This window comes from Molothrus ater, chromosome 5, assembly GCF_012460135.2.
Source record: "Molothrus ater isolate BHLD 08-10-18 breed brown headed cowbird chromosome 5, BPBGC_Mater_1.1, whole genome shotgun sequence".
NCBI classification, from domain to species: Eukaryota; Metazoa; Chordata; class Aves; order Passeriformes; family Icteridae; genus Molothrus; species Molothrus ater.
The window spans coordinates 12,487,286-12,501,125 of record NC_050482.2 but is presented as its reverse complement, the minus strand read 5'-3'; the positions used below and the strand labels follow the sequence as shown (position 1 = coordinate 12,501,125).

Below are 13,840 nucleotides of genomic sequence, written 5' to 3'. Positions count from 1 at the left end.
CATGCCGTTGTACACTGTCCCTCCCCAGTTCTCTTGCAGTCCCCTTTAGGCACTTGAAGGTTGCTCTAAGATCTCCCTGGAGCCTCTTCCCCAGGCTGAACAACTCCAATCTGCCTGTCTTCATAGGAGAGGTGCTTCAGCCCTCTCATGATCTTCATGGCCTTCCTCTGGACTTGCTCCAACAGGTTGATGCTCTTCCTGTGCTGGGACCCCAGGCTGGCTGCAGCAGCACAGGTGGGGTCTCAGCAGAGCAGAGGGACAGGATGCCCTCCCTTGCCCTGCTGCCCACACTGCTGGGGTGGCAGCCCAAGGTACATTTGGCTTTCTGGGCTGTGAGTGCACATTGCTGGGTCACGTTCAGCCTCTCATCCAGCAGCACCTCCCAGTCTTTCTGCCCAGGGCTGCTCTCAGTTGACTCTCCATGCTGCATTTGTGCTTGGGATTGTCCCAGCCCACATGCAGGGCCTTGCACTTGGCCTTGTTGAACTTGATGAGGTTCACAGGGCCCATCTTCCCAGCTCTGGATGGCATCGCTTCCTTCCTCGTGTCAACTGCACCACACAGCTTGCAGTTCTCATTGATTTATTAAAGCTTTGTCTTATCTTACTGCCTTTGTGCTGTAGGTATGAGAGGATGCACATCATTCAGCCTGTTCACTTTAGGAAAGGTCACTCTAGCTGTACAGTGTGCAATTAGACAAATGGCCAGAGCCAATCTAAAGAAGATTTTCTGCCAAAAGAAAATGTCCTCATTCCTTCTTTCCTCCCAGTTGAGTGTTCTAGTGCCAAGATGTGGTGCTTCTTGAACGGGTGAGTTCAGTTTGGTTCATTAATCCAGCAGAACTACTTAAATACTCTTGAGGGATTGGTTTTATTACTGAGTTGGCAAATTATATTGTTTAAATGTGTCAAAGTTAGCTCAAGGATGACTGTGGGTCTACACAATCAGCCCTATTCCATAACAACAGGCAATTGCATCTTCAGAGAAACAATTTTTGTTGATTTTGTTCGCGTTTTGGAGTAAATTCATGTTGCCATGTTAGCTGTGATGGACACTGAGTAGTCAAATATTAATGAATAAGTATTTTAGAGGAAGATCTGTGATTCATGTTTGTGGTGTGGCTTTGTGAGGGGTTGTCCTCACTTTTTCAGGTTCTGCACACAGAGCTTGTCATTCCCCTTCCCTTTTAGCCTCTTCTAATATTATCTTCTCCTTGCTGTTCTCCTTGTTTAGCTCTTTAACATTTCTTTTTCAGAGAGGTTTTTGCTGTTTAGCTCTTTAATAATTTGTGACATCCTGCTTGAAATCATTAGTTCCTTTAGTATTTGAGAGGAATTGCTGAAAATATTTTTAAAAGAAAATCTCAAATAATTGTTTAGTGCTTCATTTCCTTATCATTAAAGATTTGTGCAGTATTTATTTCCATATATTATTCTCCCGAGTTCTAGAGAGAATTCTTTTATACTGGAACTATGTCTTTTCAGTTGTGTTTCAGTAGCTTTCAGCAGAACTTTGTTTTCAATAGAATTTGCTTCTTGGTTTTAAGCTGATCAAATCTTGAGATTGTGTTTCCAGAAACTTCCAATTGGAAAAAGAACTGTTTTTTGAATTTAGGTTTTTAATGACAATTGAGTGATGCCAGAACTGTCCAGACATGCCATTCTGATACCAAAACCCTGACCTAAAAAAAAGAGAAAAAAAGGTGAAGGAAGGAGTATGAAGTACATGTGGTTTAATAGTAAAAAGCAGCCAAACAGATAGATTAAGGAGTATTTGTAAAATCAGAGCAATTTTGATGAGTATTTGTTCAGTGTTGGCTCCCATTTGAAACTGGAACTACAAGGAGGCATTTAAGGATTTGAATGAAATTGGCAAGGAACAGAAAACTGTTTGGGCACTTGATTGAAATGTGCCAAGTTAGCAGGAGTGGTAATGGCCTCTTCATGGCTGCAGCGTTTGAGATTAACCTTGACTCTGAAATGAGATTTTTCTGTTCTGAGATACCAGTGTGTGAGTGCATTGCTTGTGCACTTCTCTAGCAAAACCCTCAATGTCCTTGCATATTCTTGGGTGGTGTAATGTTTTTGGGTTTTGTTGTTGGTCTTTGGCTGGACTTCATGGGTTTCTTGAAATTGAGTTCAGTTGGTGGATAATTTTGTTTGATTGTTGTTGGTTATTTTTTTCTCTGAAGACTCTTCGCAGAATTTTTTGTTTTAAAGGTGAAAAACTGAAATAAATTTAAATCTTAAAATCCTAGCAGGAAAATGAAGAAGTTTCAAATAAGAAAAAAGCCCTCCTCTGCCTAAACCCCACGACAGCCCACACCCTACTATATTAAAAAGAGGAATTCAGTTGTTATGTGCCCCAGTTTACATTTTTTAAATTCCTCTCTTGACATGCATGGTTTCTCTGGATTGTTCCCTCCACTTTGTGACTTATTCAAACACAAAATCTTTAACATATAGTGTCTAAAATGTTTCCACTTGTAGGATGATATTGCTGAAATGTATGTTTGGTATTTATATATATATGTATTTTTGCATTTAGTCTCCAGATTCTTGTCAGACACCAAGACATTTCTGTCAAAACATTTGCTATTGCATTAAAAAATCAGTTGAGGCCGTGCGAGTCACAGAAGCAGATAATTCTCAATTTTACTAATTGTGGGTTCAGTGGTGGTTTTACTGTGGCAGTTTTCCATTACTGTGGTGCAAGAGAATGACACAGTCTCCTTTTGTGTGCTTTTAGGTGACATACTTCAAATGTAAGCTACATGAGAAGAAAGAAGTTAGGATGTTGTATTTATTATGTTTCTATCTCTTTTACCTGTCCATGGCATTTTACTGCATGTATTTGGTGATTTGTGTGTGTTCATTCCTGACCACATGCTGGAAGAGCAGCATGTCCTTGATTTCTCCTTTTATTATGGATTTAAATTGTTCCAGTTTTGAGCAAGTCTGTAAAATTCTAAAAAGCTACTCACACTGTAAGCTGTGAAATTGCATCTGGGAAGATTGTTTTATAGAAGGTGTGTGTATATATATATATATATATATGTGTGTATATATAAAATACTTCATATGTGTAGTACTCTATTAGCAGTCTGTGCATAATTTACTATAGAATTTGATAAGTACTAGTTTTAGTACATCAATATTGTTTTTATGAGTTTAGAAATACATAGAGCAATCTATTTCTCTTCCTGTGAACAAACCAACCAAAGGATACTGACAGTAAAAGGAAGGGAAAATGTTGCTGTTATCTAAGATGCCATAGGTTATATTTATTTGGTTGGAGTCTTTTTTGGGATTAATTTTAGGTTTGTCATCGGTCAAACATCAATAGGAGGTTTTGTTGTTTCCACACTATTATTTAGTAGCAGTCTAAGTTGGGAGTGAGTGAAAATTAGCTCCTCACTAAGAATAACCCTTTTTATTCATGCTTTTCTAAGCCTTTAGCCTAATCTGAGGTAATGCAGTTGAAGCATGACCCTCTTCTCTAAGCCTGGAGTTTAGGATGCTACAACCCAGTTCATGGAAGAGATGAGATTAGAGTTGCTTTTCACTTGCCCACAGCTGCTTCATCTTTCAAACTCTCTTGTTCTTTCTGGCCAGGCATTAGTATTTATGGCCTATGTCTTTATTTATTTTTTATTATTTTATAAAACAGAAATTTTTTTAGGTAATTCCAGGATTAAATTCAGATCAGTCAGCCTAGGCTGGCTCCCTGTTCATCTTCAGAGGACCTAATGCTCTCAGGAAAGAAGGGAAAAGAGAGCAAATCTTCCCCTTTGATCACCAACATGGATTTATTTCCTGCTTATACTGGGTCTGGATGGGTTAATTTTCTTTGTGGACTGTGCTTTGGGTTTGTGACTAAAACTGTTAGTAACACACTGCTGTTTTGGCTATTGCTGAGCATCACAGGCAGAGTGTCAAGGCTTCCAGGACCCCCCTGGTGAGTGGGCTGGAGTGGGCAAGAAGCTGGGAGGGGACATGGTTGGGACAGCTGGTCCCAAGTGACTGTGAGGATATTCTGTGCTGTAGGACATCAAAAAAACCCTGAGAGGACTGATGGGTTGGCTGGAAGGCGCCTGTTGCTTGGGACTGCTGGGCATCAGTCTGCTTGTGGGAGTTGGTGAGTGGTGGAGAGCAGCACTTGGTGATTTTTCTTCTTCAGTTTTGTCTTCACTGAGTAAACTCTGTTTAACTGGACCCCTGCATTTCCTTGCTTTTCCTGTTCTCTCCCATGTCTCACAACTGTGGGAGGTGAGTGAGCAGGGGCTGTAAGATCAGTATCTACTGCCTGGGGTTAAGCCACTACAGAGTTCATAATCACTCAGACATTTCATTCTGTATTTGCAATGATGTGATTCTGAATATGGTGCCAGAATAAACCACTCATCATTTGTACCTTTGACATTACTTAAGCATTCATGTTGGTATTTCTTCACCCAAGCTAGATCTTGAGAAGCAATTGTACTGCCTTGTGATAAGGGGAGGGTGGTTGGTCAGGAAGCTGGGGGTGAAAGGGCTTGGACAAACAATGCTTGAAAAAGTTGTGCTCATTTTTCAGTTTTAACTTTCAGTGGCATAGGGGTTTTTTGGGAACAAATGAAAAATTTCTTAATTGATCCTTCTTAATGCAAGCATTATGCTGCAGCTAAATACTTGCTGACTTTAGGTTTCTTTACCAGCACCTAGTGGTATATAAGCCAAATGGGTGGGTTGATCCAGCTGGAAGCTTCACAGCTTTTCCAAGCTTTAACTTAGTATTTTTAGGAGAATTTTTAGAGTTTTCACTTGGAGTAGTTTCACAACCAGTTTATCATATTCTATATGAATCATAAAAAAATTATTTAGGATGAAAAAGACCTATAAGACCTTTTTAAGAGTCCAGGTGTTAATCCAGTCTTGCCAAATCCATCACTAAACCATGTCCCTAAATTCCACATCTACACATCTTTTAGATGCCTCCAGGGATGGTGACTCAACATTTCCCCTGGGGAGCTTGTTCCAGTGCTTGAGAATTTTTTTGGTGAAGAAATGTTTTTGATATCTAATCTAAACCTCTCTTGACACAACTTCAGGCCACTTTCTCTTGTCTTATCACTTGTTACATGGGAGAGAGGTAGCATAAAGAAGCATGGAAAAAGGCAGAAAAATGGATCTCTTTAATCAGGGATGTAGATGGAAACAGCATCCCAGTATCTTGGACTGGAGTAGTGGAATACTAAGCTACTTATGTCAGTGGAAGAAGCATCCTTTTGCATGTTAGGCATTTTAATGAAGTGTCAGATTTGTGGGTGTTTGTAGCTTCAGAAAGTGGTTTTAGGCTTCTTCCTTGCTCGTTGCTGGGGTTGTACAAGCTCCTGATGCTTTGTGCCAGTGCAGATGTAGCTGAGGACTGAGCTGATGCAAATTCAGCAGAAATGAATGTTTGTGATATTTTATCACAAAATCACCAGCTGTCTCTGCAAAAAAAAAAAAGAAAAAAAAAAAAAAAAGAAAAAAAAGAAAGAAAACCCTGCAGGAAATGTATGACTAAGGATTTGAGGAATGGGGGAATATTACTGGACTGTTCTTTTCAGTGTGTCTGTGATGGCTTGCTGTAGCATTAGCTAAGACATTTTGTAAAATCCTACTTTTAGAATCTGTTTGCTGGGAGGAAACAGATGACTGGGATGATCAGAACAGTGTTTGGTTCTGCATTTCTTTCTGGAAAGATCTGGTTACATTAGTTGAGTGTCTCAGAAGGGCACAGTCTTGTTCCATGCTTTATTTTCAGGAACTGCTCTTAATTCTTCCCTGCACTGCCATAACTGCTAGGAATGTTAATGGTCTGTTTGGGTGAGGACCATAGCTAAGCAGTGTTTCCTTAGCTGTTTTCCTTGCAAATTTTTACTTTTCTTGCTTTGGATGCAGAATGTCCAGAGGTGTCATACAGGAGCCTTACTTGGTGTGTGCAGTAATCCATCTGCTCTTTCCTCCGTTCTGAGCTCTTCATATTTTATCTCATAATGCCAGCGTCTTTCAGCCTGTTAAATAGGAAATCAGAAGCCTAAAGTGACATGATCCTCATCAATCTCATGCCTGAGTATTTTGGTGATCTAACACAACAGATCAGATTGTTGAAAAAAAAAACTTAAAACAATATGTGTTTCTGTTCAAATTTTACAGTAGAAGATTTCTCATGAGAGGTGAATGCTACAGCTGTCAAAGTCTGAAGGGAGCACAAGATGTGCTAGCACAGCAAAAATGATCATTGTTTCACTTTTTGTACAAACTCTTTATGGGCCTTGTGTTCACTAATTTGCTCAAGTTAATGTGCTCACAAAGAGGCAGTACTGGAGAGGATGAGTAGCAGCAGAGATGTTTAGAGTTACAAGTAATTTAACTCAGAGTTCTCCCTGTTGCAAGAGAAAAGGTAGAAATTCAGCTAGACTTGAGTAACACGGGTAAGAATCCTTATTGACTAGTTACTGAGCATAACATGCATTGATAACTTCTTAGAGTTACTGGTTTGGAGTGTTATCTTCTTGAAAGGCAAAAAATATTTACCTTCAGGTGTTAAAATAAAATACAAATTGTTGTGGATGTTTAATAAGATCTGTCTTTGAGTTTGTAGTAATTGACTTCATAATAATCTTAAATACACTGGAGACTGAAGGACTAAAATAAGTCTTTCTTTTTAACTCAGAAAGCATAAGCATAGAGTTCACAGGTGCTCATTGAATGTGGATTTTGCACAGTAGAGGACTTGTATAACTTGTGTTGTCATATTCTACTTGTAGGTAAAAAGAACATACTCTCATGGTACGTATAGAGCTGGCCCAATGAGACAGATCAGCCTGGTTGGAGCAGTTGATGAGGAAGTGGGGGATTACTTCCCTGAATTCCTTGATATGTTGGAAGAATCACCCTTCTTAAAAGTAAGAACAGAACTGAATGGGCTGGGAGAAGGGGGACAACATGCTCTGTAGTGCTGTTATAATAATAAAGTGAGAGTATGTGATACTTGTTTAGATAGCTGAGTGTTCTAATAAATGCTTTCATCCTGAGAGATAAGGCTGCTTTTAACAAGTTTCTTAAAGTAACTCACTGGAAAATTGTGGCTTGTATTTCCCATTAGTGTACACTGCCATGGGGAACACTTTCTAGTTTAAAATTAGAGAGTCGTAAAGACAGTGATGATGGTCCCATTATGTGGGTACGGCCAGGAGAGCAGATGATCCCTGTGGCTGACATGCCAAAGTCACCTTTCAAAAGGAAGAGGTAAGTTGAATTATTTTACTTGGTGAATGTCTGGTTAGTAGTGTTTTCTTTACAAATTCATTTTATCCCATACCTTTTACTGTTTGATATTATATTTTAATATAAACTGCAGTAAATCTTCATCTCCAAACCCAATTTTGTTGTTTTGTTATATAAGAATCTGCAATTTTTTGTTTTAATTTTTACTGTCTGGCCAAGTAAGGTGCTGATCCTTTTTGGAGCTGTAGCAGAAATTTAAAGTAAAAACTTAAAGAAAATGTGTACACACATGCAATTACTGATATATGCCATGAGACTGCAATTGATACCCCTGTTGTCACATATGAGTAGATGGTTGTGACCTCTGGGTACAAAGGCTTTTCTCTCACCTCAAAGGTAACAACTCCAACATTAAATGAAATCTTTAAGCTTTGCTGTGGCATTGGGTGTAAGAACCAGCTGAAGAGTAGGGACAGCCTCTGCAGAACTTGAGTATTGTACGTCATAAGGAATTGTCAAGGGAGTTCTTTCCAAAATGAGAACACAAAAAGGGAGTGTACAAGAAGTGGGAGCAGGGGCAGGTGCCTCAGAAGGAGTTGAGACATTGTTCAACCATGAAGGGATGCAGTTAAAGCCAAAGACCACCTGGAGCTGAATTTGGCAAGGGATGTGAAGGGCAGCAGGGACTTGCACAGCATATGGACAGTAGAAGAAAGTCTAGGAAAATGGAAGGTATTGCTGAATGGGGCAAAGAGCCTGGGGACAAAGGACACAGAAAAGGCTGAGTGCATTTTTTACCCTTGTCTTTTCTAGTAAGATTTACTTTCAGGAAATGCTGTGTCTGCATGCTCTGTCATGGAGACAGTAAGACTGTCTGGAGCAGGGGCTACTTGCCTTCAGTGGAGAAAATGAGATTAAGGAACTTCCTAAACATGCAGATTAGATAGACACAAGCCTGTGGGACCTACTGGGATGGGTCACATCCCACAAGGGCCGTGGGAGCTGGACAATATCATTGCAAGGCCACTGTCTTTGAAAGGTCATGGCAATTGGTAATTCCTGAGGACTGGGGGAAAGCAAATGCCACTCCAATCATTTAGAAGGGTAAGAAGCAAAACCTGGGGAACTGCAGGCCAGTCAGTCTCACCTTCATCTTAGGAAATTGCCATTTCAAGCATGAGCAGCACAGCAGATGGGGGGACAGGGTTCTTCCCCTCTGTTCATCACTGGTGAGACACATCTGCAGTATCTGCCCAGTTCTGGGCTCACCAGGCTAAGACAGACACGGCCATACTGGAGTGTCTGGTGGCCTGGGAAAACTGGGATTTACTCTTGAGAAAAGAATACTCACTGGGATCATATTAATGTGTTTAGGCACTTCACAGAAAGTTGTAAAAAGGACTTATTTCAACAGTGCCCAGTGACATGAACAGAGAAAATGGACACAAACTAAATTATAAAAAAAATCCATTTAAGATAAGGAAAAGAAAAGCGTTTATTTTTTTGTGTAGATGAGCAGTCCTATTAGCTATGATGGGAATTAGATAATTCAGAGAATGTTTATATCACTGTTACTGTTTTTCCTGTGCAGAACTACCAATGAAATCAAAAACTTGCAGTACCTACCTCGAACCAGTGAACCCCGTGAGATGCTCTTTGAGGACCGCACGCGAGCCCATGCGGATCACATAGGACAAGGCTTTGAGCGGCAGACCACAGCTGCTGTGGGAGTGTTGAAGGCTGTGCACTGTGGGGAGTGGTAGGTGTTGATTGGCTTCACCTAGGTGACTGAGAAATGTTTCTCTGAATTGCCATTTGTAATTGGAAGGGAGTGTGGAATAGGTTAATCTAGGATGAAAGATTCAGTGAAGACTTCGTAGGTGCTGGCTGAGCATTAGATGATTGTCTGCTCTCTTTAAGTGCATCTGGCTTCGCTGTGTGGTTGAAACCAGAAAGGTTCCTGGCAGTGACAGTTCAATTGCTATAATTGAGCTGCTGTTACTGAGGTCATGTTAGATGTAAAAACACCTTACAATTCATTTTGCTTCAAGTGGTGCATAGAGACTGAGCTGCTACTGCAGCAGAGGTGCACATGGAGAGACCTTCTGGCAGTTCTTTGTGTTACCTGGAGATGAGCAGAATTCTCATGCTTCTGCTTCCCAAGTCATGGTTGTTACAACCTTGATTTACTTATGGAAGCTCACCTAGGAAAAATCCTGTTGGAAGTTGGGTGGTATTTTTTGGTGTCTGTCCTTAGAATTCCTGTGTGAGATTCAGGAAGTGAAATGTGCCTTGTTTGAAGCTTGTTTACATGTTAATGAAATAAAAAGCCCATAACCATATGGGCTTCCTGGTCCAGATTGAAGAGGCATTTTTCAACATCTTCAGACCATGAAGAGTGACCTTAGTCTTGGAGGCTACCTTTGCATATATAAACACTGTAAATACCTTCTTCTCTTTGTGTCTGTCTAGAAATTAGAAGAGTGAATTCCCTGTGGATAAAAGGATGTGAATTTGTGTAACAGTGAATGAGTTCATTGATATAGAAAGTAGAATAATTGTCATTGGGGAAGAGCTGGATTGTTCAGATGATAATGTGTTTGTCTCTTGGGCTCTGAGGTTTTCAGTTTCCTTCCTCTTCAGGCTGATGACAGTGGGAGCCTTCAGCTTCCTGCTTGCTCTGACTGTGCTGTGGTGAGTTAAGACAGAGCAGCAGTAGCAGGGCAAGAGCTGAGAAAACTGTGTAGATGTGAATGTTTTAAATTACACTTTGCACATTTGAGAGAGGGACTTGCAAAGGAAGTAAAGAAACCAAACCCCACTCCCTGAACTTGGATGTTTATGGAGATTAAGAAGTTGAATTGATAGTAATTTAAGTGTCTGGGAACTTCCCATTCTCATCCTATAGCTTTATAGCATACTTGAAAGTCCTTCAGTTTGAGGAATTAAAAGAAATATCAGTATTTCATTTCAGTGTAAAGACTGAATGTATCTTTTAATTCAGAATAAAAAAAATTGTGACTGAAGTATGGAGAGGAATAAAATATACAACACAAGCAACACAATAAAAGTTATGTATTTCAGGCTTGATTTGGCCTAAATTATAATTCCTGCTTTCCCTTTCCACTTTTATGTAATTTTGGAAAGCCACTTGTACTTACATGATGAGAACTAATCAGGGCTTATGAAAATGAAGCACCATGGATTAATGTAGCACATTGAAATTATTTCAGGTATTAGTTTCGCCATAATTTGCAATATGTGGGTGGATTTATTTTAAAGGAAACAACATGAATTAAAGTTTTGAAAAATCTAGTTTTTATTTTTCTTCAGTTTTGTTTTGTTTCTTTTTTTAATCTGTTTGAGTAGTTGAACAAATCTGAAAAGTTGAAGATATTGTGGGGTGATTAAGGCACTATGGCAGTAAAAATGCACATGTTTCAGTGATGAGATAATGTACGTAAAAATAAAGCTTTCTGTGAGGAGAAAATAAAACAATTCCTTGGATGCCTGAACTAAATCCATAAAAATGGATTGAGTGGGCAAAAAAAAGCTTTGTAAGTTGCTGTAGATTTAAAGAAAGTAGGATTTATTTCCTAGTTGATAGGGATGAATGTTAATGTTAGGTGGGATAAATGTTGTCTTTAAGAACAGACAGGAACAGAACTGTTGAAAAGCAAAAAGCAGATTATGGTACTAGAGGACAGACATTAAAACTAAACATTGTATTTTGAAGAAAAAAAAAATACTTGTCCTTTCCCAATTGTGACAGGATCTTGATTTGAGGTATTTTGTAAAATTACTCAATTTTTGAGTATTTGCAATTTACAGAAGAACTCTGACTATTGCTAGCAAACATTTTAAGTACTGAACTATAATCTGATAAATGCAGGTGTGATCATGCTGATTATTTAATGCCATTTTCATTGGTGATACCAAGTGAGCTTTAGAACTTATCAAGTGCCAGTGAAATTTTAATAATGGAAATTTATAAATTTTTTATGTGGGAAATTTGGGTGGGTTTTTACAGGGACAGCAAAAGGCACTTCTTGGCATTGTTGTTGACGAAATGAAACCTGTGCTTCAGCAAGCAGCTTTCAGGTTTGTGTTCTAGAGACTGAAGTTGTGCTTCTCTGTGTGATCATAGGAATTTCGTATATATTGCCAGTCTTTATGCATTAGGCCAGAAATATTAATGGTGAAACCTCAAGTTTTGAATCTATTTTGAAAAGTCACAGCAAAAGGAATCCAATCCTTTTGAAGAATGAGTTTAAGGGGAAAAAATACTGCCAAAACCAGTTCTAGCAGTTCTCTAGTAGAGGCTTAAATGGATTTTTCTGAAGTTATCTTATGTTTATTTTCATTTAATGTCTTTTTGCACATTAACTGAACTTCTGTCTATAGTTCTGCTTGGGGGGAAGATACACGATACCTAAAATAAAGGTTTTGCAAAATATTATCTCAAGTTTGTGTTGAATTTAAAATTATCTGATAGTATTTTTTTCTCAGTTGTTTGCAAAAGGAATGTTGTGTTCTGTGACAAAATTGCAGTACAGAGCTGGTGATCCATCATCCTCTTGGACAGATACATATGGACTGAGAGTAGGAATGACAGTGTATAAACCAGAATAGACAGTGCTGGGAAACACATCAATTTGGATTGAAGTTCTCTAAGTGTGCAAAATACTCTTTCAATTGATTTTAAGTCTTAACTTCATTTACAAATATTGGGGGCGCCAAATGCAAATTCATATTTTAAAAATAAATACTTCCATTATAAAAGGTAGATGAATGTAGTTAATGTTTTTAACACCACTGGTTAGAAGTGTTTCTGAAGCTTTTTGCTTTCAGTGTTTAAATTGGGAGTATATGGATCAAAATATAGAGACACATTTTAATCTTTAATAAGTAAAATATGTGGTCTGAAAAGTCTCCCTAGCATACTTTCAGTAGTTGATCTGGGATTTTTTTTCTCCTGAAAATAGCCTCGGACTGATTATTTTTTTGCTTTATTGAGGCCATGACCTAAATAAAATAAACATGTCTCCTATGTTTAAAAAGCCTGAATGAACTGTACCTCACTGCCTGCTTCCTAGAACAGTAATAACAGGACACATATATATCTTTATATAAAAATAGGTGCTCATCTTGCAATTGAAAAAGGGCTCTTGAACATCTATTGGATTCTGAAATATTTCAGAAGAAAATGTTTCAGCTCTGCTGCATCGGCTGCTCCCCAGGCCCCCTATGTCTGACTTGTACCCTGTTTTTGGAGGGTGGAGGCAGGGTGAGGGATGTACTGCAGGGGTGGCAGGTGCCAGCCCTGCCTGCAGGAGGCACAGGCAGGAGGGCAGCAGTGGGTTCTGATCCCTGCTCCCACTCCCTGCTCCCATGGGCAGTGTCTGGATGTGCAGCCTGTGCCCACTGAGGAGCTGCTGCATTCCCTGCTGCATTCCTGTCAGCCCAGGGGGCTACAGAGGGGCAAGGACAGAAATTCTAACCAGGTTCTCTCTGGCTGAGAAACTGTCCTTGCAAAACTACTCCAAGGTGAGCTTTATGCTTTATAAATGAAATCTTCATATAATCACATTTAAATTTTAAAAATCTTTCTGAAATGCAAATATCCCTCAAAAGCGAGTATGTAGAGCTTTTATTTTTAACATGTTTTCAGTGAGGAACAGAGTTTGGCCTTTAGATCAGGAATTTATAAGGATTGTAGATGCTTTTGCCTTTTGTGACCTGATTCTAGATGATGTCTCCAGAGGAGCTGTATTAATGGTGTGTATTTCTTTGGGAGAGATGCTTTGGAACTAGAGATGTTTCTCCTAACAATTGGAATATGGAGACAAAGCCTTATTCAGACTTTGCTCTTGGGTAGCTCTCTCTAGTGAGCATAAATAGGGATGTATTTTTAAGGGATGTTTTGTGGAGCCATTGGCTGATTACTGGCATTGTGGCAGCTTAATGTAGGTTCAGCTTTTACTCCTACCTCTGGGCAAGGTGTTGGAGGCTGAGGTGCTGAGCAGTGCTCCCAGTCAGACTGCTCTGTGCTCAGGTACCTGATGGGTGCTGGAGTGCTGACAGAGTAGGCCCAGTCTATCTGGTACAGCTGTCTTTCAACATCTAGGCAACCAAGAGGCCAGCTAAAAATAGAAATGGAAAATAGTGTGTTTTGTTGGCCTTTTATTGCTGCCTTTACTTCCACTTATAAAGAAATTGTAGTTAATTTGTTTAACCAGTTTAATGAGCTTCTGTTTTAGAATTAACTGTTCTGATCAACTTTTTTTTTTAATTGCTGATTATGGTAGAGTTGTTGCGCTTTTTTAAGTTAAAAAATTCGCTTTATCCTTGCTTGCAGACTTTTTGTTATTTTCTGCAGCACGGTAGTTTCAGCCTCTGACTGTGCACTTGTTACTCTTCTGTAGGTCTGAGCAGCCTCGTATAACCAAAGATGTAATTTGTTTTCATGCTGAGGACTTCTTGGAGGTAGTTCAGCGAATGCAGTTAGATTTGCATGAGCCTCCACTCTCACAGGTAAGCACACTGAGAACTGATGGTCAGTGTCCTCTGAGTACTAAGTCAGAGTT

General features: G+C 39.3%; 1 protein-coding gene across 1 annotated transcript in view; it reads left to right on the top strand.

Annotated features, from left to right (window-relative positions):
• The window catches only part of RSBN1L (round spermatid basic protein 1 like), a 47,168-nt gene that overhangs the window by 27,838 nt on the left and 5,490 nt on the right, over positions 1–13,840 (top strand). Inside the window, exons 4-7 of the mRNA XM_036400314.2 lie at positions 6,794–6,931; positions 7,132–7,274; positions 8,845–9,012; positions 13,679–13,787. Of these exons, the coding sequence (XP_036256207.1) occupies positions 6,794–6,931; positions 7,132–7,274; positions 8,845–9,012; positions 13,679–13,787 (558 nt within the window). The remainder of the gene's footprint in view (positions 1–6,793; positions 6,932–7,131; positions 7,275–8,844; positions 9,013–13,678; positions 13,788–13,840) is intronic.